Source organism: Miscanthus floridulus, chromosome 1 (assembly GCF_019320115.1).
Source record: "Miscanthus floridulus cultivar M001 chromosome 1, ASM1932011v1, whole genome shotgun sequence".
In the NCBI taxonomy this organism is placed as follows: Eukaryota; Viridiplantae; Streptophyta; class Magnoliopsida; order Poales; family Poaceae; genus Miscanthus; species Miscanthus floridulus.
Window position 1 is genome coordinate 164,833,901 of NC_089580.1, and position 23,589 is coordinate 164,857,489.

General features: G+C 59.5%; 2 protein-coding genes across 2 annotated transcripts; one reads left to right on the forward strand and one right to left on the reverse strand.

The window, feature by feature from the left end:
- The first annotated feature begins 268 nt into the window (after positions 1–268).
- Positions 269–23,167, forward strand: LOC136500669 (uncharacterized). Its single transcript, XM_066496081.1, has 2 exons — positions 269–661; positions 21,254–23,167. Exon 2 carries the CDS (start codon positions 21,320–21,322, stop codon positions 23,027–23,029), a length of 1,710 nt encoding a protein of 569 aa, XP_066352178.1. The 5' UTR covers positions 269–661; positions 21,254–21,319; the 3' UTR covers positions 23,030–23,167.
- LOC136500662 (uncharacterized) lies at positions 10,856–11,977 on the reverse strand (the record flags this gene model as incomplete). The annotated part of the gene is made up of 2 exons (XM_066496074.1): positions 11,256–11,977; positions 10,856–11,069 (listed from the first exon to the last, which is right to left on the reverse strand). Coding segments are annotated over exons 1-2 (936 nt in total), but the record flags the coding sequence as incomplete, so codon positions are not given.
- Positions 23,168–23,589: the final 422 nt, after the last annotated feature.

The window sequence follows — 23,589 nt, forward strand, 5'->3', positions numbered from 1 at the left end:
GCATTTATGATGCATAGCTAGTTTTTTGGACTTTTGTAGAAACAAACATCTAATTCGTTATCTGGCATTTGATGTTTTTTATTCAAAAAAAATCTTTTGTGCGTAATCAAAATCTGTCGCGCCGAAGACTCAAGCTGTTGTGGGCCGTCGGATCAATGACCTGGAACTACAACCAAACTGCGGAATCAGTAGCTTTTCCCCGTTAATAACCCTGTTGCCATAGCCGCTCGCCCGCTCTTCGGCTCTTTTTCTTTTTCCACATCCAGTCTCCATGTCCCTGACCCGCCAATGCTGACTGCCTGACTCCCCTCCCCCGGGCACGAAAGCTCCCCTCTTCTCAACAGGAAGAGAGACTGACCTCCCTTGCGGCCAAGAACCGAGACTCGCCCAGCGAGGCACCGCCGGGACGGGAGCATAACTGCGCCCGGGCCCGTCGACCTCACCTCCGGCATCCGATCCCACCCGGCGCGAGCAGCTGCTGCGCGCGTATAAGCCGCGATCCAGAGACACGGTCAGCGGTGGTGCCTTTTGCCGAGAGCCAACAAGACGGTTTTGCTCTTGTTAAAGTTGAGAAGTCTACTGGGATACCAGGAAAGATCTTTGAGCGCGTCTTCTTCCGGGGCATGGCGACGAGGGCGCGGAGATGAGGTGCTGAGCTCAGGTGTGTGCTTATTCTCTTCCTGTTTCGTTTGGATCCAACTCCACCTCTGAATTTCTGCTGGGCTGGTAGAAAGATGGTTGGGTTCTCTTTGCAGTTTCAACTATGTCTTCTTTTGATGTCTTTTTTTTTTTTTACTTTTGATCTCGCGATGGATTATGAGTATCTGGAAGTTCCATACCCCCCTTGACACTAGTTAGTTTGTCTACTCAACCCCTCTTGAAATATAAAATACTCTATAAAAAATTAGAACAGGTTACGTAGTAAGCCAATTATATATGCAATCCTCCCTTAATCGTGGGTAGATATGGTGTTTATCATATTTTAAGCTTGATGATAGTTGGGTTAAAAGCAGACATTAATTAATGATAGGTAAGTACGTGGCTGGACTCAATAAATGTTAATAGTAAATGAGCAGGAGAGTTAATTCTCTTGGAATAGCGTATTTGAGACAAATTTTGATCACTTCGGTACCTTTTATTTTAAAGGACGGAGTGATTAATCAATTTCATAAACGTTTGTGTCATGATTTGAGTTAAGGACTAAACAGATCTAGCATAACCATGTCAGACCATTCCATTCAATGATTTCAATCATATAGTCCTGTCTAAACTCCAAACAAATCCGTGCGCGGTGCGCCTGGTTTTCGAGTAGTAGCACAGGGCACGTCCGTGTAGTAGCGTGGGATCTTCGGCAATGGCAGAGCGACGTGCGTTCGCTGTTGGATTCAGCTTTCCCTCTTCTTTCAAGGCTCTTTTTCCACCCGCGTTTTTTTAAAGCAATTCCACAGAATGTTGTTAACTCGCCACCGTACCTCTGGCGAGATAGGGATGCCCCACAGCTCGCCAAACAAAAGCGCTAGGCCGCCTAGTAGATTCATTCAGCCGCCCACGCGGCCACGCTAGCTGAGATCCGTGCGCATGGTGGCATTAGCTACGTAACATGGATGACAGCAACCGAATCGTTAAACTTTTGGCCATTCATAGTGTCAACGCCTATTCTATGCCTTCTTTTGTGGCAGACCAAAGCTGCCTTCGCATAACCGAAAAGAGTGAGAGATAAAATTTACCTAAACGTAGCTTTGCTGAAAGTGACGCGGCTTGGCCATCGCACCTACCACCTAGGGAAGGGCCAGGGATAGAGGAGCCAGGGCCTAGGGATAGAAGAGCCGTGGATGCTTCCTGAATATTGATGCATCAGCTAGGTTCTCTCCGTTGTACGTTCAGACAGAGTTCAGAGCTTCAGGCCACGGCTGTTGCACCCTGGGCTGTGTGCCACGATGCGCCGTGGTCCACGCCGGCATTGAAAATTGTACTCCTCCGTCCATGATAGATGATAGAATGCAATTACCGGTCAGAGTAACTCAAGTTTGACTAAATTTATAGTAAATAGTATTAATATTTATTTATCTAAATAAATTTATTATAAAAATATATTTTATGACTAATCTAATGATACTAATTTTACATCAGGAATGTTGGTAATTTTTATATAATTTTGATCAAAGTTCAAACTGATGGACTTCTCGGGAAGCGAGAATTACATTCTTTTGTGGACGGAGGGTGTCGTTGCTTTGGAACCAGGGGTCCCTCAACCAACGAGTGAATTTGTGCTGCGTGCTCCTAATCCCGGATGGTGATGCAAAGAGACACAAGGTTTATACTGGTTCAGGCAATCGAGGCCCTACGTCCAGTTCGAGAGATCGATCTTGTATTCCTTGCACCGGAGTGCTCGTAGTAGGGGGTTACAAGCTAGGTGAGAGAGGGGGCTAGCCCCAGGTCTCGGCGAGGGTGGTGCGGGCTGCTTGAGGCGTTGTTCTCCACCAGCGTAGCGGAAGTGTCTAGTTCTATCGGTGTGTTCGTCCTCCTCCTTCCCTCTAGAAATGGCCCCGGTCCTTCCCTTTTATACTCCAAGGGAGAACCAGGAACCTACATATGTTGCTACATGGCGTTCTAAAAACGGGGGTGGCGTGTCCGAGCCCTGTAGCCGGCCACTGTTGCGGCGTGGTCGACGGAGTGGCCCCGTCCTTGTCGTGCAGAAGTGACGCGCCGGTCATACTCGATCTTGTGCGTCGTGGGACTCCAGTACAGCTTGATGCAGGACATGGCGGGCGACGTGCTGGTCACCGTGTAATGACGTCGTAGTGGGCAGCGGCTCTGCAGATGCCGAGGCCGAGCCATCGTGGGGGGCTCGGCGGTCATGGACCCCCAGGCTGCCGAGCCCGTGAAGCAAACCGCCGAGGCTCTGGAGGGAATTATTGGTCCTGGGTACTGATTCCGAGGCCACAGCAGCCCAGACGTGGCTTCCCACGCCGCGTTGTCCTTGGGGCAGGAGTTGGCAGCACAGTGAGGCATGGGTGTCAACCATGTGCATGGTGGTTAGCACAGTGACGGGTAACCCCCGCCCAGTCCGAGGGACGTGCAGGTCATCGCGTGATGACGTCGTAGGGGGCCGTGGTTCTGTAGGTGCCGAGGCCAAGCCATCGCGGGGGGCGTTGGCGGACATGGGTCCCCAGGCTGTCGAGCCCCTGAAGCAAACCGCCGAGGCCCTGGAGGGAATTATTGGTCCTGGGTACTGATTCCGAGGCCACAGCAGCCCAGACGTGGCTTCCCACGCCGCGTTGTCCTCGGGGCAGGAGTTGGCAGCACAGTGAGGCATGGGTGTCAACCATGTGCATGGTGGTTAGCACAGTGACGGGTAACCCCCGCCCAGTCCGAGGGACGTGCAGGTCATCGCGTGATGACGTCGTAGGGGGCCGTGGTTCTGTAGGTGCCGAGGCCAAGCCATCGCGGGGGGCGTTGGCGGACATGGGTCCCCAGGCTGTCGAGCCCCTGAAGCAAACCGCCGAGGCCCTGGAGGGAATTATTGGTCCTGGGTACTGATTCCGAGGCCACAGTAGCCCAGACGTGGCTTCCCACGCCGCGTTGTCCTCGGAGCAGGAGTCGGCAGCACAGTGAGGCATAGGCGTCAACCATGTGCATGGTGGTTAGTACAGTGGCGGGTAACCCCTGCCCAGTCCTGCCTCCTGTCCCATCGGCCATTCTGCTGTACTGTGCCGAGCATGCCGTTGTCGTCAGGGGCAGCAGTTGGCTGAGTTGATGCGACACGACGTTTTGTCAGAGGGACGGGAGAAGGAAGAGGCAGCGGCTGGGTGGTGAGCCTGCCTTGCGCGAGACGGAGGGTCGGTGGCTCGGCCGAGGCCTTTGGCGGGGGATCGCTCGGGATCAGTAGTGAGGGGGCCTCGGGCGAATCGGAGAATCGGCCGAGGCCCGTGGCGATGGGCCTCGGGCGAGTCGGAGAATTGGCCGAGGCCCTTGGAGCCTCGGGCGAGTTGGAGAATCGGCCGAGGCCGGCAGCGTTTTAGCTGGTTTCGATCTTTATGAAGTCTAAGCAGTTGTTTTTTGGGTCTTGCTTAGGGTACCCCTTCTCGCGGTACCCGACAGTAGCCCCCGAGCCTAGGGGGGAGTGGAGGCACTCCCCCTGAGGTTCTGACGAGAATTGGCTCTTGGTAGTTCCTGTCGGGATGGTGTTTTGTATTCGAGGTTTCGGTGGGTGCGCGCGAGCGCACCCGCCGGGTGTAGCCCCCGAGGCCCTGGTGGAGTGATTTCACTTCTTCAGGGGCTTTTTTTCTCTTTTGAGTGAGGTGTTTTCGTCGTGTTTGTCGGGCCCATGGGCGCGAGTTCGGATCGCGGGGCCTCGACGATGTCGCAGAAAGGGCCCCTTAGCCTCCGCCTGGAGCGAGAGGGCCGTCAGGGGTTCTCCCGACTTTCTGTACGACCCTCGTGCTTCCTTTTCGCTCGGAAGGAGGGGTGGAAGATGCCATGCTACCCTCGGTGGGTGCGAGCGATGGCATTTCCGGTGAGCTGTTATCGGGTAAGTCCGAGTGGAGGCCCGTACCCCGTTCGCTGGGGGTCGGCTAGCGGTCCGGAGACGCGCTCCAAGAATACCGGCGGGCTTCTCTAGTGGGTGCCGAGGCCGTTCGCTGGGCCTCGGTGGCTCGGTGCCTCCCTACGGTGGGATCCCATTCAGAGACCTCCCTGCCGGTCTCGGACACGACCCGGGGCGCGCCTGTACAGGTTCGCCCGTGGTCGTCCCTGACTCCTTTATATTGGGGCGGCTGTCGAAACCCCTGGGGGCCCAGCCTTCGAACCCCTAGACCGTAACGGGCTTGGGTCGCTTTGTCTTTATCTTGGGTGCAGGAAGAGCCCTCGAGCCTCTGCACGGAGCGAGTTTTTTGTTCGTCCCCTGCACGTCCTTTTCGTTCGAACGGGGGGGCTGTTTGCCGAGCCCACTCGTGCGCGAGCTTGAGCCGCTGGGTCTCGGCAAAGTTGCAGGAGGAACCCCCGAGTCTCTCGCACGGAGCGAGAGAGCGGTCAGAGGTCCCCCTGGCTTTTGGTTCGCCCCTCGCGCGTGAGGGTTTGTCTGCCGAGCCCCCCTCGGGTGCGAGGCTAGGTCGCGGGGTCTCGGCGTCTTTTGCAGAAGGGGCTCCCTAGCCTCTGCACAGGGCGAGAGGACCGTCAGGAGTTCTTCTGGCTTTTTGAATGACCCTCGCGCTTCCTTTTCGCTCGGAAGGAGGGTTTGTTTTGCCGAGCCCCCTCGTGTGCGAGTCTAAGCCGCTGGGCCTCGGCAATGTTTTGCAGGAAGGGTCCCCTAACCTCTGCGCGGGGCAAGAGGGCCGTCAGGGATTCTCCTGACTTTTCATTCGACCCTCGCGCTTCCTTTTCGCTCGGAAGGAGGGGTGGAAGATGCCGTGCTACCCTCGGTGGGTGCGAGCGACGACATTTCCGGTGAGCTGTTATCGGGTAAGTCCGAGTGGAGGCCCGTACCCCGTTCGCTGGGGGTTGGCTAGCGGTCCGGAGACGCGCTCCAAGAGTACTGGAGGGTTTCTCTAGTGGGTGCCGAGGCCGTTCGCTGGGCCTCGGTGGCTCGGTGCCTCCCTACGGTGGGATCCCATTCGGAGACCTCCCTACCGGTCTCGGACACGACACAGGGCATCCCAAGCGTTTCGCTTGCTTGGGCCTCGGCCTCGTATAGGCTCGCCCGTAGTCGCCCCTGACTCTGTTGCCCTGGGGCGGCTGTTGAAACCCCTAAGGGCCCAGCCTTCGAACCCCTGGACCATAGCGGGCTCGGTGCCCAGTTCCTTTGCCTGAAAGGAATCGGGGGGGTATTCCTCTCCCTATGGCTAACAACGGCAGGCGCGTCTTTTGAGGCGACTTTTTTGGGGAGGCGGAACGGCGCCTGCTGCTGCTGCGGTTGGACGCGACGTGGGGTCAGCCGACGGGACATGTCCGCACGCACGATTTAATGAGGAGGGAGTGGGCGCGTGGGCGGTGAAACCGGATCTGGATAACCGCGCCGGATTTTCTGGGGGAAACTTCCCCGATTTCGTCGCTCGGCGGTTTCGTCTTGTCCCTGCATAAATACGCAAAGAACCTCGCCCTTCCCCTTCTTACCTCTTTCGCATTCGCTTTTGCTGCCTTTGTGCCGCTGCTTGAGAGCATAGAGCGCCGGGGAGGAGAAGGGCGAGGGCGAGAGATTGAAAGAGAGAGGGAGAGAGAGAACCGTCGTAGCAGCGTCCTTCGCCGTGCAAATGGCTGGTGGTCCCGTCCTCCTTGCGGCGGATCCCTGGGAGCGGTCTGACGTCACCGAGGAGAAGCTGCAGTCGCTCGTGGAGGCCGGTCTTCTTCGCCCGATCACCGACCCCGACGAGCCGGAGTGGATTGCTCCGGGGGACGAGTCGGAGCCGAGGCCGCGCGACGGCTACGTGGTGAGCTTCGTGGTCTTCCACGAGCGAGGCTTTGGGTCGCCGGCGGATAGCTTTATGCGGGCGCTCCCGCACTATTATGGCGTGGAGCTGCATAATTTCAGCCCCAACTCCATCGCGCAGGCGGCCATCTTCGTCGCCGTCTGTGAGGGGTACTTGGGGATCGCTCCCCACTGGGAGTTGTGGCTCCACCTGTTCCGAGCGACGTTCACCACCAAGCCGGGGGGAACGAGGGGGGCTCGGAAGGTGCAGAGGGCCGGCGGCTGCACCCTTCACGTGCGGCAAGACCGACAGTCCCTCTACATCCCGGCCCAGCTATCATCGTCCAACCGTCGTTGGTATGACGGCTGGTTCTACCTCCGTAACGACGGCGGAGGACTTCCCCCTTATACCGGGCGGGTCGTGGAGAGTCAACCGGAGAAGTGGGGGTACGGCGTCATCCAGGCCGATCAGCCCAGGCTGGAACCGCTTTTGAGGGCCTTGCGGAAGCTGCGTGACCATGGCCTTTCGGCGGCTGTGGTCGTGGCGGCTTTTCATCGCCGGAGGGTGTTGCCGCTGATGGCCCGGCGGCGGCGGCTATTCGAGATGACCCCGGGCGATTCGATCGTCGGTGTCAAGATGTCCGCCTTCGCCCTTTCCGACGACGAGACCCTGCGTCGGGTGAGAGAAGCGGTGGACGGGAAGCCGAAGATCGACGATTTGATGCCGTTCCCGATGCGCCCGTCGCGGGGGTATGTTTCGCTGGTAAGTTGGATGTTGTCGAGGCTTTTGCGGCCTTCTTGTTTTTCGCCTTTTTTGTCTGTTGCCTTACTTCGTCGTTCTCACAGGGGATAAGAGACGTGCGAGGCTCCCCGCCGCCCGTTCCTGAGGACGCCCGGCGGCGATCCGTGAACAGGGCGCGTGCCGAGGAGGAGAAGAAGAAGAAAGACGCCAAGGAGGCGAAACGTACGAAGAAGATCCTCGCGCGCGAAAAGCTGGACGCCCGTCGCCGGCGTCAGAGGCTCGACGGTCTCCCGTTGGAACCGTCTCCCTCGTCGTCGGTGTCGGATTCTTCGAGCGACGGCGGCGGGCTCGAGGTGGGGACGGCCTGCCTGGAACACCTCCCCGACATCAGGGAGATGGTTCCCGGGGCGCCGGTAAGGAGCCTGACGCCCCTAGGAGGAGGAGGAGGTGCCCCGGGGCCCGTGGCGGCCCGTCCCGGGGCCGAGGCCGGTACACCCGAGGCACGGGTGTCGGAAGAGCGTGCCGTCAGCCCGATGGGTTCGACGGTGGAGGTGGAGCGGGTGACGGTGGGGGCGACCCCATCGTCTCCGCGAAGGGTCGAGGAGGTGCCGGGGTCCGACGGAGGCCGACTGGCACTGGTGGACACCGAGGCCGCGCTGCTGCCACCACCGCCACCGTTGCAGAGGAGGCAGGCGGTGTTGAAGCGGCTGCATCCCCGTTCGCGGTAAGCGTCTTCTCTGGTGGAGTCCGTAGTACTTCTTGTTTGCCCCTTGATCGCATGCTGACCTCGGGAGTGTCTTTGCTTCCAGCCAGACGCATCTGGTGGAAGATCCTCCTTTGGCGCCCCGTAAGGCGCTCAAGGTGAACGTTAGCTCCTCCGCCCATCAGGCAGCGGAGGCGCAGGCTGGCGTGCAGCGTGGCGCGGCGTCGGGCGAGGCGCAGGCCGTTTCGGAGGAGGCGGCTGCCCAGGAAAAGGGTGCCGAGGCGGCTGCGGAGCGGGTCGAAGAGGAGGAGCCCGCGCCTCGCGATGCTGTGGGCCTTGGGGCAAAGGAGGCTGGGGCGTCTGGCACTGCCGAGGCCATTGAGGGTGAGGCCGGAGCCCCCAAGACCTCCGAAGTCAGGGCGGTGGACGCCGGGGCCATCGAGGTAGAGATGGCGGAGGCCAGAGCCCCTAGGTCCGTCGAGACCGGGGTGATGGAGGCGGAGACGGAGCAAATTTTGGCGCCGCCCCTGGTTCAGACAATCTCGTCTGATGATTCTTCCCGAGGGAAGGAGGCGGCAGACGTCGGGGCGGCCAGTACCGCGGAGCAGCCAGTCCCAGATCCCGCCGAGGGGAGTTCGGCCCTTGCCCCGCTACGGCCCGAGCCCCGTGGGTGGAACTTCCCGCGTGTTTTCTGGCGGGACCAGGCTGATCCCGAGGGGGAGCCTGTGTTCGCCCTTGAAGATATCGCAGAGGGGGGGCGTTGGGATACCCTCGAGGAGTACCGCCAACTGGCAGTGCGGTCGCTGCAGATGGCGATGACTGTTATGGAAAGGGACTTGCCTAGAGTCACTCAGGTAAGTGCTTTCATGTCTCGTGCCGAGTTGTCCTCACAGTGTCTGACGTGCGTTTTTTACCTCTTTTAGGAGCTCGAGACCCGGTCCCTTGGGAAATCGGTGTTCCTACGAAGGGAGAGGGATATCTGGGACCAGCTCCGGCGGCAGAGGGGCCTGCTTGCCGATGCTCAGGGGCTTTTGTCGGCGCGGAGTGCGGAAGTGGAGGACCTCCGCCTTCGTTGTGCTGACCTTCAGGCCGAGCTGGTCACGGCTAAGGGGCAGGCTGCTCCTTTGGTGGCGAAGATCAAGGAACTGGAGGAGGAGCGAGACTCCTTCAGGTCTCGGGCCCAAGAAGCAACGGCCTCTGCGAAGGCCACAGCCGGGCAGCTGGGTGCGGAGCAGAGCGAGCATCAGGCGACAAAAGTCGCCCTGGCAGAGGCTACCAAGGCGGCCGAGGCCTCTCGGGTCGAGGTCTTAGCCTGGAAAAGCAAGGCCGAGGGTAAGTTCCGCTGAACCGTGCTCCTTGTCCATTTGTTCTGGTTCGCGTTTGACTCCTGACCCCTCGTTGCGACGTAGATCTGGGGAAAGAGGCTTCCCAGGCGGCTGAAGCTTCCGTCGCAGCGCAAGCGGCGCTGGATGTTGAGGTCCGGGAGCACGAGGCGCTGTGCAGCGCTGTCCGTACCGCCTGCGAGGCCTTGGACGTCGAGGAGGTCCAATCAGCCAGCTCCCTTGGGAGCCGTCTGGTTGCGTTGAGCGGCCGCGTCCACGAGAGGCTCCGGGGGGCGTTGCACACGGGTGTCAAGCGCGCCCTGGCCGTCGTCTCCTCGCACTACGCCATCAACCTCGAGGCCGTCAGCGATGGCTACGTGTTGCCAGAAGATGACGAGGAGGCGGATGCGGAGGTCGCGAAGCTGTTGGAGGCGGCCGAGGCACCTGGCACAGCGTTGGCCCGTCTATTTGAAGAAGAGGTGGTCTCTCCCGCGCCGGCCGTCGGTCCTTGAGCTTTGATCTGGGCCAAAAGGGGTCATGTAACCGGATTGGGTTAGTTGTCATACCGTGACGTCTTTGTGGCCGTCGAGGCCTGTAAAGTACTTGCGTACGTGCGTCTTTTAATCGTTTTCTGTTCTATTTCCGAGCCTGTGCCCTCTGTCTCGATCTTGTTAACCCGCAAAGAAAACCCTCGGGACCTTAAGCCGCCCTTCGGCGGAGGGTGGTGAGGGAGCTGCCGTAGCCCAGAGGCGTAGGCCGTTCTCACGTCTCGACCGGCCCTTTGGCCTCCAAACAAACTTTTGGTCCTTGGGTTTCTTGTGAGGGTCCCGTCGGAGCGCGAGAGAGTTTGGCGCAGAAAAATTTTTTAAAGACCGTTAACAACGGTGTTCGAGACTTAGGTGGTTCCCCCTTTCTAGCCCCCGAGGGAGGCCCGGCTTTGCTGAGGCAGAGCCGAGTCTCCCTTATAGCGCTATCGTGACGTTGAGCCCCTGATAATAGACAGACCCTCTGCATAAAACTTCCTCGGAGCCTACGCTGTCCTTTGGGTGAAGAGGTGGTGAGGGAGCTGCCGTAGCCCGGAGGCGTGGGTCGTTCTCACGGCTCGGCCGGCCTTTTCACCTTTGGGACGATCGTACGGTCCTTGGGTTTTATACAATCGGCTTGTCTATAAGGGGGGTTTCTCGAAAAATTATAACAACTAAGAACGCTTCTTTATTGCATTTCGAGGAACAATGTAAACAACGTTTGGAATTTTAAGGGTAGAAACGACGTAGCTGTTCTATGTTCCAAGCGTTGGTGAAGACTTCGCCCTTCTCGTTGGCTAACTTGTAGGTCCCGGGCTTCAGCACTTGAGCGACGATGTACGGCCCTTCCCAGGGTGGGGTCAGCTTGTGGCGGCCCTTGTTGCTCTGCCTCAGTCTCAGCACCAGGTCGCCCACCTTCAGGTCTCGGCTTCGGACGCGCCGGGCTTGGTAGCGTCGTAGGGCTTGCTGGTACCTGGCTGAGTGTAGTAGCGCGACGTCTCGGGCTTCCTCTAGTTGGTCGAGGGCGTCTTCGCGGGCAGTGTGGTTGCTTTGCTCGTTGTACGCCTGCAGTCTCGGGGAACCGTATTCCAAGTCAGTGGGGAGGATGGCCTCGGCTCCGTAGACCAGGAAGAACGGTGTGAATCCTGTGGCTCGGCTCGGGGTATTCCTTAGGCTCCAGATGACTGACGGGAGTTCGGCAAGCCATTTCTTGCCAAACTTCTGCAACCGATTGAATATTCTTGGCTTAAGGCCTTGTAGGATCATGCCGTTGGCATGCTCTACTTGGCCATTCGTCCTTGGGTGCCCTACGGCCGACCAGGCCACCCGGATGTGGTGGTCGTCGCAGAAAGTTAGGAATTTGCGACCGGTGAATTGTGTCCCATTGTCAGTGATGATGGTGTTAGGAACCCCGAACCTGTGGGTGATATCCGTAAAGAACAGCACCGCTTGCTCGGATTTGATCTGAGCGATCGGACGAGCCTCGACCCATTTGGAGAATTTGTCGATAGCTACCAGCAGATGGGTATAGCCCCCGGGTGCCTTCTGCAGAGGCCCAACCATGTCCAGCCCCCATACGGCGAATGGCCATGTGATGGGGATGGTTTGGAGGGCTTGGGCCGGGAGGTGCGTCTGTCGAGCGTAGTATTGGCATCCCTCGCAGGAGCGTACTAGCCTCGTGGCGTCTGCCACCGCCGTCGGCCAATAGAAACCTTGGCGGAAGGCGTTACCCACGAGCGCGCGAGGCGCCGCGTGGTGCCCGCAGACTCCCGCATGCAAGTCGCAAAGCAAGGATCGGCCAGCCTCGGTGGTGATGCATCGTTGGAGAATACCAGATGGGCTACGCCTATATAACTCGCCGTCGCAGAGGACGTAAGTCTTGGCGCGTCGCGCAAGCCGCCGGGCTTCGGCTCTGTCAGCAGGAAGCTCTCCTCGAATGAGGCGATCGAGGAAAGGGACTCGCCAGTCCGTCCCTTGGTCGGCCTCGGGAGGCTCCGCGTCAATCGCCATGGCCTCGGGCCCGGCGGGCGAGGTCTCGGTGGCAGAGGGGGCTTCGGGCCCTGTGGTGGGATCGGCTGACGGGCCCTCTTCCGTCGCCGGGGCGTAGTCGACGGATGGTTTGTGGAGGTCTCTGGCGAAGACGTTTGGGGGAACCGGGGTCCGCGCCGACGCCATCTTTGCTAGTTCGTTCGCGGCCTCGTTGAACTTTCGTGCAACGTGGTTGAGCTCGAGACCGTCGAACTTGCCCTCCAGGCGTCGTACTATCGCGCAGTACGCCTTCATTTTGGGATCATGGCAGCTCGACTCTTTCATCACCTGATCGACGACGAGCTGCGAATCACCCCGTACGTCGAGGCATCGCACTCCAAGTTCGATGGCGATTTGCAGGCCGTTGACGAGGGCCTCGTATTCGGCGACATTGTTGGAGGCGGCGAAGTGAAGACGGATCATGTAGCGCATGTGTACTCCGAGGGGCGAGACCAGGAGCAGGCCCACGCCAGCCCCAGTTTTCATCAGAGACCCGTCGAAGTACATGGTCCAGCATTCTGATCGGATCTGAACGGGTGGCAGCTGTGTGTCGGTCCATTCGGCTACAAAGTCGGACAGGACTTGTGATTTGATCGCTTTCCGAGGCGCGAAAGACAAGGTTTCCCCCATGAGTTCGACAGCCCACTTGGCTATTCTACCCGAGGCCTCCCGGTTTTGGATTATCTCTCCCAGAGGAAAAGACGACACCACGGTCACCGGGTGGGACTCGAAGTAGTGACGCAGCTTGCGTCGAGCCAAGACTACGGCGTAAACCAGCTTCTGGATGTGGGGGTAACGCGTCTTAGTATCGGAGAGCACTTCGCTGATGAAGTAAACAGGTCGTTGGACGGGTAGAGCGTGTCCCTTCTCCTGCCTCTCGACTACTACGGCTGCGCTGACCACTTGGGTCGTCGCAGTGACGTAGAGTAAGAGGCGCTCGCCCTCGGTGGGTGGAACTAGGACGGGGGGGGTGGTGAGCAGGGCTTTGAGCCTGGCGAGGGCTTCCTCGGCCTCGGCGGTCCAAGAAAAGCGCTCGGACTTTCTCAAGAGGCGGTACAGGGGCAGGCCTTTTTCGCCGAGGCGCGAGATGAAGCGGCTTAGGGCCGCAAGGCATCCCATGACCCTCTGCACCCCTTTGAGGTCCCGGATTGGGCCCATGTTGGTCACGGCCGAGACCTTCTCCGGGTTGGCCTCGATCCCACGCTCCGAGACTATGAATCCCAAGAGCATGCCTCGGGGAACCCCGAAGACACACTTCTCGGGGTTGAGCTTGATGCCCTTCTCTCTGAGACATGTGAAGGCAACCTTCAAGTCGCCGACGAGGTCACCGGCCTTCCTGGACTTAACTACGATGTCATCCACGTAGGCCTCAACGGTTCGTCCGATGTGTTCGCCAAAGACTTGGATCATGCACCGTTGGTAAGTAGCCCCTGCGTTTCTGAGGCCGAACGGCATGGTTATGTAGCAGTACATGCCGAATGGAGTGATGAAAGAAGTCGCGAGCTGGTCGGACTCTTTCATCTTGATTTGGTGGTAACCGGAATACGCATCGAGGAAGGAGAGGGTTTCGTATCCTGCAGTGGAGTCGACGATTTGGTCAATTCGTGGTAGTGGGAATGGGACTTTCGGGCGCGCTTTATTTAGACCAGTGTAGTCCACGCACATCCTCCATTTGCCACTTTTCTTCCTGACTAATACAGGGTTAGCCAACCACTCTGGATGGAATACCTCCTTGATGAACCCGGCTGCCATGAGCTTCTGCACTTCTTCGCCGATGGCCCTGCGCTTCTCCTCGTCAAATCGGCGCAGGCGCTGCTTTGCCGGCCTGGAGCCCGCCCGGATATCTAAGGCGTGCTCAGCGACCTCCCTTGGTATGCCCGGCATATCCGAGGGACTCCATGCGAACATATCGACGTTCGCACGGAGAAAGCCGACGAGCACGGCCTCCTATTTGCTGTCGAGGGTGGCGCCGATCTTCAGTCCTCGGCCGTCGGGGACGGTGGGGTCGACGGGGACGAGCTTGGCGGCCTCCGCGGGCTCGAAGGTCCCGGCGCGCCGCTTGGCGTCGGGAACCTCGCTACCAAGCTGGTCGAGATCGGCGATGAGGGTCTCGGCCTCCACGATGGCCTCGGCGTACTCGATGCACTCGACGTCGCAGTCGTATGCATGTTCGTACGTGGACTCGACGGTGATGATGCCGTTGGGGCCTGGCATCTTGAGCTTGAGGTAGGTGTAGTTGGGGATCGCCATGAACTTGGCGTAGCACGGGCGCCCCAAGATGGCGTGGTAGGCCCCCTTGAATTCCACCACCTCGAAGGTGAGGATCTCCTTGCGGTAATTGGAGGGAGTGCCGAAACAGACGGGTAAGTCGATGCGCCCGAGGGGTCGCGTGCGCTTTCCTGGCACGACGCCGTGGAAGGGCGCGGAACCGCCTCGGAGCAGTGATCGGTCGAGCTCCAGGAGCTCCAGAGTGTTGACGTAGAGGATGTTGAGGCCGCTGCCTCCGTCCATGAGCACTTTGGTAAGTCGGGTGTTGCCGACGATCGGGTCGACGACAAGCGGGTACTGTCCGGGGTTTGGAATATAATCGGGGTGGTCATGCCGATCAAAGGTGATTGCCTCTCGAGACCAGTCGAGGTACCGGGGGGTGGCCACCTTGACCGAGAAAACCTCCCGGCGTTCCCTCTTTCGCTGGCGCGCCGTGAGGCATGCCGAGGGTCCGCCAAAGATCATGAAAGCGTTGCGTACCTCGGGGAACCCGTCGTCCTTGTCCTCGTTCCGACCGCCGGGGCCCTTCTGTTTGGCGTCGTCGTCGGGGAGCCCGAGCCTGGCGTAGTAGCGCCGGAGCATGGTGCACTCCTCGAGGGCGTGCTTCACCAGACCTTGATGGTTAGGGCAGGGCTTCTTCAGCATGTCGTCAAATAGCCCGGGGCCGCGGGGGCCGCGGGAATTCCTGCGATCCGTCGTGGCGACATGGACGGCCTCGAGGACTTCCTGCTTCCCTGGGCGACCCTTCTTCTTTTTCTTAGGGAGGTGGGGGGCTGAGGCCTCGGGGGCCTCTTCCCTTCGCTTCCCTTTGGGATCGTCGTCGGGGAATATGGCTCCGACAGCCTCTTCCCCTGAGGCGAAGCTGGTGGCTATGTCAAGGAGCGCGGCAGCAGAGCGTGGGACGTTGCGTCCTAACTCTCGGACCAAGTCCCAACAAGTGGTGTCGGAGAGGAAAGCCTGGACGATCTCCGAGTCGCCGACGCTGGGTAGCTCGGTGCACTGCTTGGAGAAGCGCCGGATGAAATCTCGGAGAGACTCGTCTGGCTTCTGGCGGCAGCTTTTAAGATCCCAGGAATTCCCAGGGCGCACATATGTGCCCTGGAAGTTCCCGACGAAGATCCTAACCAAGTCGCGTCAGTCGTGGATTTGCGAGGGAGGAAGATGCTCGAGCCAGGCTCGCGCCGAGTCCGACAACAGCAGAGGGAGATTGCGGATGATGAGCAGGTCATCGTCCGCGCCACCTAGCTGGCAGGCCAGGCGGTAATCGGCGAGCCAGAGTTCCGGGTTGGTCTCGCCGCTGTATTTCGCGAGGTTGGCCGGCTGTCGGAACCGGGCGGGGAAGGGAGCAACACGGATGGCCCTGCTGAAGACCCGAGGTCCCGGCGGCTCAGGGGAAGGGCTGCGGTCCTCACCGTTGTCGTAGCGACCGCCTCGGTGTGGGTGGTAGCCCCGTGCTGCTCCGTCGTCGTGGCGCCGTCGCCTGCCAACTACTTCGTGGTCGCCCTGTGCCTCGCGTCTGTCCCTAAGTCGGTCGCGCACCGAGGGGGCCCTGTTGACCGTCAGCGCGCGAGCGTCCTCGGGACGGACTGAGGCATCCTGGCCCCGGTGAGGTTGCGCTGTGGGTTGCTCCGAGGTGCCTCCGCGCCGACGAGAGGCGGAACTTTCGGCCTGCTGCACCGCTGCGGTCTCGAGGAGATCGCGGAGTTCCCCACGGACCCGTCGCCCCTCGGTGGTGGAGGGCTCGGGCATCGATCGGACCAGCATCGCAGCGGCTGCGACATTCTGGCTGGCGCGATTAAAGATTGGGGGTGGCGCTTCCTCCTCGTCGTTGTTGATGCGGTGATGGACGTCGCGGGCCCTCCCTCGGGCTCCTCCGCCCTCACCGCGCCCCTGCTGTTCCTGCTCGAGAGTGTTCTGAAGCTGTTGCAGAAGGAGCCGGTCTTGTTCGACCTTGTCTCGAAGCTCGCGGAGCTGCTCCAGATCTGGGCGTCGATGCCCCCCACGAACGGGATTCTCGTCCCGTGCTGCCGGGGCCTCGAGACACGGAGGTGTGGCGTCGCCCGCCCCTGCCCGGGGCGGGGAATGGTTGCCTGTCCTTTCGTCCTCTTCACCCGCCCTTGGCATCCCGAGCCCGACGTGGAAGCACTCACGAGATGGATCGTAAGTCCCCTCGTCGTCAGAGTCAGAGTAGCCGAGGCAGTAGTCGCTTGCGGCCAAGAATTGGCGCAAAGCCCCAGGGTTGTGGAGTTCGGAGAAATCCACCCCGGGCCATGCCTCGTCCTCGTCCGAGGGGTCGGAGCGGGTGCTCAGGTCGAGAGCGAAGCGCTGGCGGCGTTCTGCAGGGTGCTCGTGGGAGGCAGCGTATGCGTAGGCGTAAGAGGCGGCGGCGTCTCTCAACCCAAAGGGGTATGGGGACGGTGCCGTCTCCATATTCTGCCCCGCCGGGGTCGGCTCTTGAGGGAGTGGTAGAGCGGAGCTAGACGATTGGGCGTCGCCGCGAGCCACCGGCGATTTTCCTTCGTCCATGCTCAGGCCAGACAGGTCCCCAGCCAGGGACCCCGTACCAACAGCTGGTCGTAGGGCATCGGCGAGGAGGGGCGTGACGCCCCGGGCTCGCGTGACGTCGGGGTGGCCCCGCTCGCGTCGCGCCTGGCGAGCGTGGCGAGAACGGCCGCCCGGGCGCCGCCTGCGCCTGGGCTGCCGGGGCGCGACTTCACCGTCGGACGGTGGGGCTCGAGGAGTGAGGAGCACCATGTCGTACTCATGCCCCAGGGACATGAACTCTAGGCTCCCGAACCAAACCACGGTGCCGAGACGCAATGGTCGTACGGGGTCTGCCATCCGGAACTTGCTAGGATGACGAAGCTGACACGCAGCTACCCCTACCTGGCGCGCCAACTGTCGTTGCTTTGGAACCAGGGGTCCCTCAACCAATGAGTGAATTTGTGCTGCGTGCTCCTAATCCCGGATGGTGATGCAAAGAGACACAAGGTTTATACTGGTTCAGGCAATCGAGGCCCTACGTCCAGTTCGAGAGATCGATCTTGTATTCCTTGCACCGGAGTGCTCGTAGTAGGGGGTTACAAGCTAGGTGAGAGAGGGGGCTAGCCCCAGGTCTCGGCGAGGGTGGTGCGGGCTGCTTGAGGCGTTGTTCTCCACCAGCGTAGCGGAAGTGTCTAGTTCTATCGGTGTGTTCGTCCTCCTCCTTCCCTCTAGAAATGGCCCCGGTCCTTCCCTTTTATACTCCAAGGGAGAACCAGGAACCTACATATGTTGCTACATGGCGTTCTAAAAACGGGGGTGGCGTGTCCGAGCCCTGTAGCCGGCCACTGTTGCGGCGTGGTCGACGGAGTGGCCCCGTCCTTGTCGTGCAGAAGTGACGCGCCGGTCATACTCGATCTTATGCGTCGTGGGACTCCAGTACAGCTTGATGCAGGACATGGCGGGCGACGTGCTGGTCACCGTGTAATGACGTCGTAGTGGGCAGCGGCTCTGCAGATGCCGAGGCCGAGCCATCGTGGGGGGCTCGGCGGTCATGGACCCCCAGGCTGCCGAGCCCGTGAAGCAAACCGCCGAGGCCCTGGAGGGAATTATTGGTCCTGGGTACTGATTCCGAGGCCACAGCAGCCCAGACGTGGCTTCCCACGCCGCGTTGTCCTCGGGGCAGGAGTTGGCAGCACAGTGAGGCATGGGTGTCAACCATGTGCATGGTGGTTAGCACAGTGACGGGTAACCCCCGCCTAGTCCGAGGGACGTGCAGGTCATCGCGTGATGACGTCGTAGGGGGCCGTGGTTCTGTAGGTGCCGAGGCCAAGCCATCGCGGGGGGCGTTGGCGGACATGGGTCCCCAGGCTGTCGAGCCCCTGAAGCAAACCGCCGAGGCCCTGGAGGGAATTATTGGTCCTGGGTACTGATTCCGAGGCCACAGCAGCCCAGACGTGGCTTCCCACGCCGCGTTGTCCTCGGGGCAGGAGTTGGCAGCACAGTGAGGCATGGGTGTCAACCATGTGCATGGTGGTTAGCACAGTGACGGGTAACCCCCGCCCAGTCCGAGGGACGTGCAGGTCATCGCGTGATGACGTCGTAGGGGGCCGTGGTTCTGTAGGTGCCGAGGCCAAGCCATCGCGGGGGGCGTTGGCGGACATGGGTCCCCAGGCTGTCGAGCCCCTGAAGCAAACCGCCGAGGCCCTGGAGGGAATTATTGGTCCTGGGTACTGATTCCGAGGCCACAGTAGCCCAGACGTGGCTTCCCACGCCGCGTTGTCCTCGGAGCAGGAGTCGGCAGCACAGTGAGGCATGGGCGTCAACCATGTGCATGGTGGTTAGTACAGTGGCGGGTAACCCCTGCCCAGTCCTGCCTCCTGTCCCATCGGCCATTCTGCTGTACTGTGCCGAGCATGCCGTTGTCGTCAGGGGCAGCAGTTGGCTGAGTTGATGCGACACGACGTTTTGTTAGAGGGACGGGAGAAGGAAGAGGCAGCGGCTGGGTGGTGAGCCTGCCTTGCGCGAGACGGAGGGTCGGTGGCCCGGCCGAGGCCTTTGGCGGGGGATCGCTCGGGATCAGTAGTGAGGGGGCCTCGGGCGAATCGGAGAATCGGCCGAGGCCCGTGGCGATGGGCCTCGGGCGAGTCGGAGAATTGGCCGAGGCCCTTGGAGCCTCGGGCGAGTCGGAGAATCGGCCGAGGCCGGCAGCGTTTTAGCTGGTTTCGATCTTTACGAAGTCTAAGCAGTTGTTTTTTGGGTCTTGCTTAGGGTACCCCTTCTCGCGGTACCCGACAGAGGGTAATTCGGTTTACCGAACTGCAGTACTCTATACTATTTTTAAATTATCGTAACCACTTTTATATATTCTTTCTCTCTCGTACATTTACATCAAAAACCCTTTCCTACTTATTATTTTTTCCCACACCCTTCCATTTTTAGATTGACTCATACATACGGGATCCGTGCGACCGCTACTACGCGTAAAGTTACACGCGACAGGGGTAGATTTCCCAAGTGCGTAAATTTTAGGAGCATGGATTAGGAGTCGTTATAGAGATGTTTTTTCTCATCTTACTAAAAACAAGGATTGGGAAGAGAAATATGGTACTTGGAGATGCTCTAATCCCTCCCTTCAGGAAAGAATGCAATTATGAGAACCGTGCTAGTCAAACTGGCTCAAGTTTGAACAAATTTATAGTGTATTAGTGTCGGTGCTTTGGAACCAGGGGTCCCTCAACCAACGAGTGAATTTGTGCTGCGTGCCCCTAATCCCGGATGGTGATGCAAAGAGACATAAGGTTTATACTGGTTCAGGCCATCGAGGCCCTACGTCCAGTCCGAGAGATCGATCTTGTATTCTTTGCACCGGAGTGCTCGTAGTAAGGGGTTACAAACTAGGTGAGAGAGGGAGCTAGTCCCAGGTCTCGGCGTGGGTGGCGCGGGCTACTTGAGGCGTTGTTCCCAAGCAGCGTAGGAGTGCGTAGTTCTAGCGGTGTGTTTTTCTCTCTTTTGATCGCCCCTAGAAATGGCCCCGGTCCCTCCCTTTTATACCCCAAGGGAGACCTGGGACCGTACATAGATTGCTACACAGCGCTTCTGTAAATGGGGTGGCGTGTCCGAGCCCTGTAGCCGGCCACTGTTGTGGTATGGTCGATGGAGTGGCCCCGTCCTTGTCGTGCAGAAGTGACGCGCCGGTCATACTCGATTTTGTGCGTCGTGGGGCTTCGGTACAGCTTGATGCAGGACATGGCGGGCGACGTGCTGGTCACCGTGCAATGACGTCGTAGGGAGCAGCGGCCCTGCAGATGCCGAGGCCGGGCCACCGCGGGGGACTCGGCGGACGTGGATCCTCAGGCTGCCGAGCCCCTGAAGCAAACTGCCGAGGCCTTGGGGAGTTATTGGGCCTGGGTACTGATTCCGAGGCCACAGTAGCCCAGACGTGGCTCCCCACGCTGCGTTGTCCTCGGAGCAGAAGTTGGCAGCACAGTGAGGCATGGGCGTCTACCATGTGTATGGTGGTTAGTACAGTGGCGGGTAACCCCTGCCCAGTCCGGGCGACGTGCAGGTCATCGTGTGATGACGTCGTGGGGAGCTGTAGCTCTGCAAGTGCCGAGGCCAAGCCATCGCGGGGGGCCCTGGCGGACGTGGGTCCTCAAGCTGCCGAGCCCCTGAAGGAAACTGCCGAGGCCTTGGAGAGTTATTGGGCCTGGGTACTGATTCCGAGGCCACAGTAGCCCAGACGTGGCTCCCCACGCTGCGTTGTCCTTGGAGCAGAAGTTGGCAGCATAGTGAGGCATGGGCGTCTACCATGTGTATGGTGGTTAGTACAGTGGCGGGTAACCCCTGCCCCGTCCTGCCTCCTGTCCCGTCGGCCATTCCGCTGTACTGTGCCGAGCATGCGCCCGATGTCAGGGGCAGCAGTTGGCTGAGTTAATGTGACACGACGTTTTGTCAGAGGGACGGGAGAAGGAAGAGGCAGCGGAGTGCTGCCGAGCCTGCCTCGCGCGAGACGGAGGGTCAGTGGCTCGGCCGAGGCCTTTGGCGGGGAGTCGCTCGAGGTCGGTGGTGAGGGGGCCTCGGGCGAGTCGGAGAATCGGCCGAGGCCAGCGGTGTTTAGCTGGTTTCGATCTTTACGAAGTCTACGCAGTCGTTTTTTGGGTCTTGCTTAGGGTACCCCTTCTCACGGCATCCGACAATTAGCATTTATGTCTCCAAATAATTTTTTTATGAAAATATATTCTATAACTAATCTAATGATGTTTATTTTGTCCCGCGGATATTATTAGTTTTTTTTTATATAGTTTTAGTTAAACTTTAAACTATTTGACTTCTCGAAATATGAGAATTGTATTATTTTATAGACTGAGGGAGTATCTAAGTAAATGAAATTGCTGTACATGTCATGCCACGGTTGTGACCCTTGCATGAATGCATGATGTATCCCTCAATTTTTTTACAGATAAAATATGCAGCGCTACATGTCTGAAGCAGAACTGTACACGGGTCGGACCATAGATAGATACTGTGTGTAGCTATGAGGTGAGGATAGATATTAGGTACTGTAGCTACCGGTAGTACGCCAACCATCTTTGACCTCGTGACCCAGCTTCAGAAACCTTGTTACAGCAGTCAAAGAAATCGAAGGAACAGTCAGTCAGGCCCGAAGTTGACTTGGTAATTTTGGTTGTGCTGCTGTGTGACTCTTGACAACTTTTTGTAGTTTATTATCATTCAGATTTAGCATCTCGCTTGTATCTGAATGACTCTTCGCCGTTGCAGATAGCGCATACGACATCATGTTCTGAAATCTCGAGGCACCGCCACCGGCAGAGGAGTTTGACAGAGATGCCTCCGGACGCGAATGTCAGCTTCGACGGGCATGAGATCGTCGAGGTCGTCGGCGACGGCGAGCCAGGCTCGCCGTCGGGGACAATGAAACTGATCGACTTCATCCCCATCGATATCTACATCCCGTCAGTGGAGCAGGGCGCGCTCAGCAAGAGCCGGCGCAAGCGGCGGTTCTTGGACTTCCTCCGCGCCCACCCATCCAAGGACTGGTTCCTCCGCTCCACCTTCGTCGGCCGCCTCCGCCGGAGGAGTAGCCACCACCAGGAGTCGGCAGACTCAGACGACGGCGACGACGGAGGCGGGCGGTGCTGCCCGCGGAGGCGGTTCCGCGTGCCGTTCGTGCGGAAGATCAAGTGGGGCAAGCTGTGGACCTACGCGGTGAGCTGGTGCAGGAAGCCCGAGAACTTCGCGATGATCCTCTGGCTGGCGTTCGTGGTCGCCGGGCTGCTGCTGCTCTTCATGCTCATGATGGGCATGCTCGACGACGCCATCCCCGACGACGAGCGGCGCAAGAAGTGGACGGAGGTGATCAACCAGATCCTCAACGCGCTCTTCACCATCATGTGCCTGTACCAGCACCCCAAGATCTTCCACCACCTGGTCCTGCTCCTCCGGTGGCGCCCCGACGGCGACCGCGAGGAGATCAGGAAGGTGTACTGCAAGGACGGCGCCGCGCGCCCGCACGACCGAGCGCACATGCTCGTCGTGGTGATCTTGCTGCACGTCACCTGCTTCGCGCAATACTACTGCTGCGCCCTGTTCTGGAGCTACACGCGCAAGGACCGCCCGGACTGGGCGCTCAACATCGGCTACGGCCTCGGCACGGGGTGCCCCGTCGTCGCCGGCCTCTACACCGCATACAGCCCGCTTGGACGGAAGGAGCCCGACACGGAGGAGTCGTCGTCGGCGCCGGCCGAAGCTGCTGCGGCGCAGGACAACAGCAGCCGTACCGGGAACAACGACGTAGAGATCAAGATATACAACCGCCGCGTGGTGGTGAGCAGCCCGGAGTGGAGCGGCGGGCTGTTCGACTGCTGCGACGACGGCACGGTGTGCGCGCTGTCGGCGACGTGCACCTTCTGCGTGTTCGGCTGGAACATGGAGCGCCTCGGGTTCGGCAACATGTACGTGCACGCCTTCACCTTCATCCTGCTGTGCGTGGCGCCGTTCCTCATCTTCAGCGTGACGGCGCTGAACATCCACGACGACGAGATCCGCGACACAGTGGTGGCCGTGGGCGTGCTCCTGGGCTTCTGCGGCTTCCTGTACGGCGGGTTCTGGCGGTCCCAGATGCGGAAGCGCTACAAGCTCCCGGGCGGGCGCTTCGCCTGGTGGTGGTGCGGCAGCGCGGCCGTGGGCGACTGCGCCAAGTGGCTCTTCTGCTGGACCTGCGCGCTGGCGCAGGAGGTGCGGACCGCCAACTTCTATGACGTGGAGGACGACCGGTTCGTGGCCGTCCTGGGCGCGCGCAACAGGGAGGGCCGCCCCGTGCTTGTGCCGCTCCCGCGCGAGGCGTCCACCACGACGTACACACGGAGCATGTCGTGCCCGCCCATGCTTGACGACGCAGCGCGCGGCGGCGGCGGCGGGGTGACGAGCCCGCTGGGACCAGGGATGGTCGAAGCCGCTGCCATGGAGAGGTCGGCCACGTACCACCCCATGAGGCCACCGCTGCCTCCACTGATGCAAACGGAGCGAGAAGACTAGGACCGACTGTAGGCCTACACTCCACCTTTGTACTCCAACGGTATACCTATGTTGCAGTAGTATAGAGTCATTTGGGAACCTAATTCTGTAGTTCTGTTTGTATACATATAAGTTTTTTTTTCGTTCAAGTCATGAAGAAAAGATAGATATTTTTTCATCCAACCATGCTATCACCATTTTTTTTTTGAAAAGGTTGCTACCTATCACCATTTCAAATCCACACCTGTCAGCTGCCAACGCCAGGGACCAGAAGAACGAGAGGGTGAATGGTAGCTTTATGATAATCTCTTCACCGGACAAGAGAGAAACTTGGCCTAAATCCTGAAATTAACCCGCGAACCTCTTCTAGTGTTTGCCAACAAATCGGATATACTGGATAGGATCACAGGAACAATGCGGAAGCACCGGAGGCTGTGTCCCTGGGCCTACGCAACGGCCCAGCCTGATAGAGCTCTCTCCATCTCGATACGTGCGACAGAAATTCCCACTCGCTTCCCAACGAATCGTTCTTATCTATTTGTTTTGAGTCTGTTGTCAATGACTTCGATACAGAGCTACGG

Coding starts and splice junctions, on each gene's coding strand:
- LOC136500669 (XM_066496081.1), top strand. CDS start 21,320: ATGCCTCCGGACGCGAATGTCAGCTTCGACGGGCATGAGATCGTCGAG.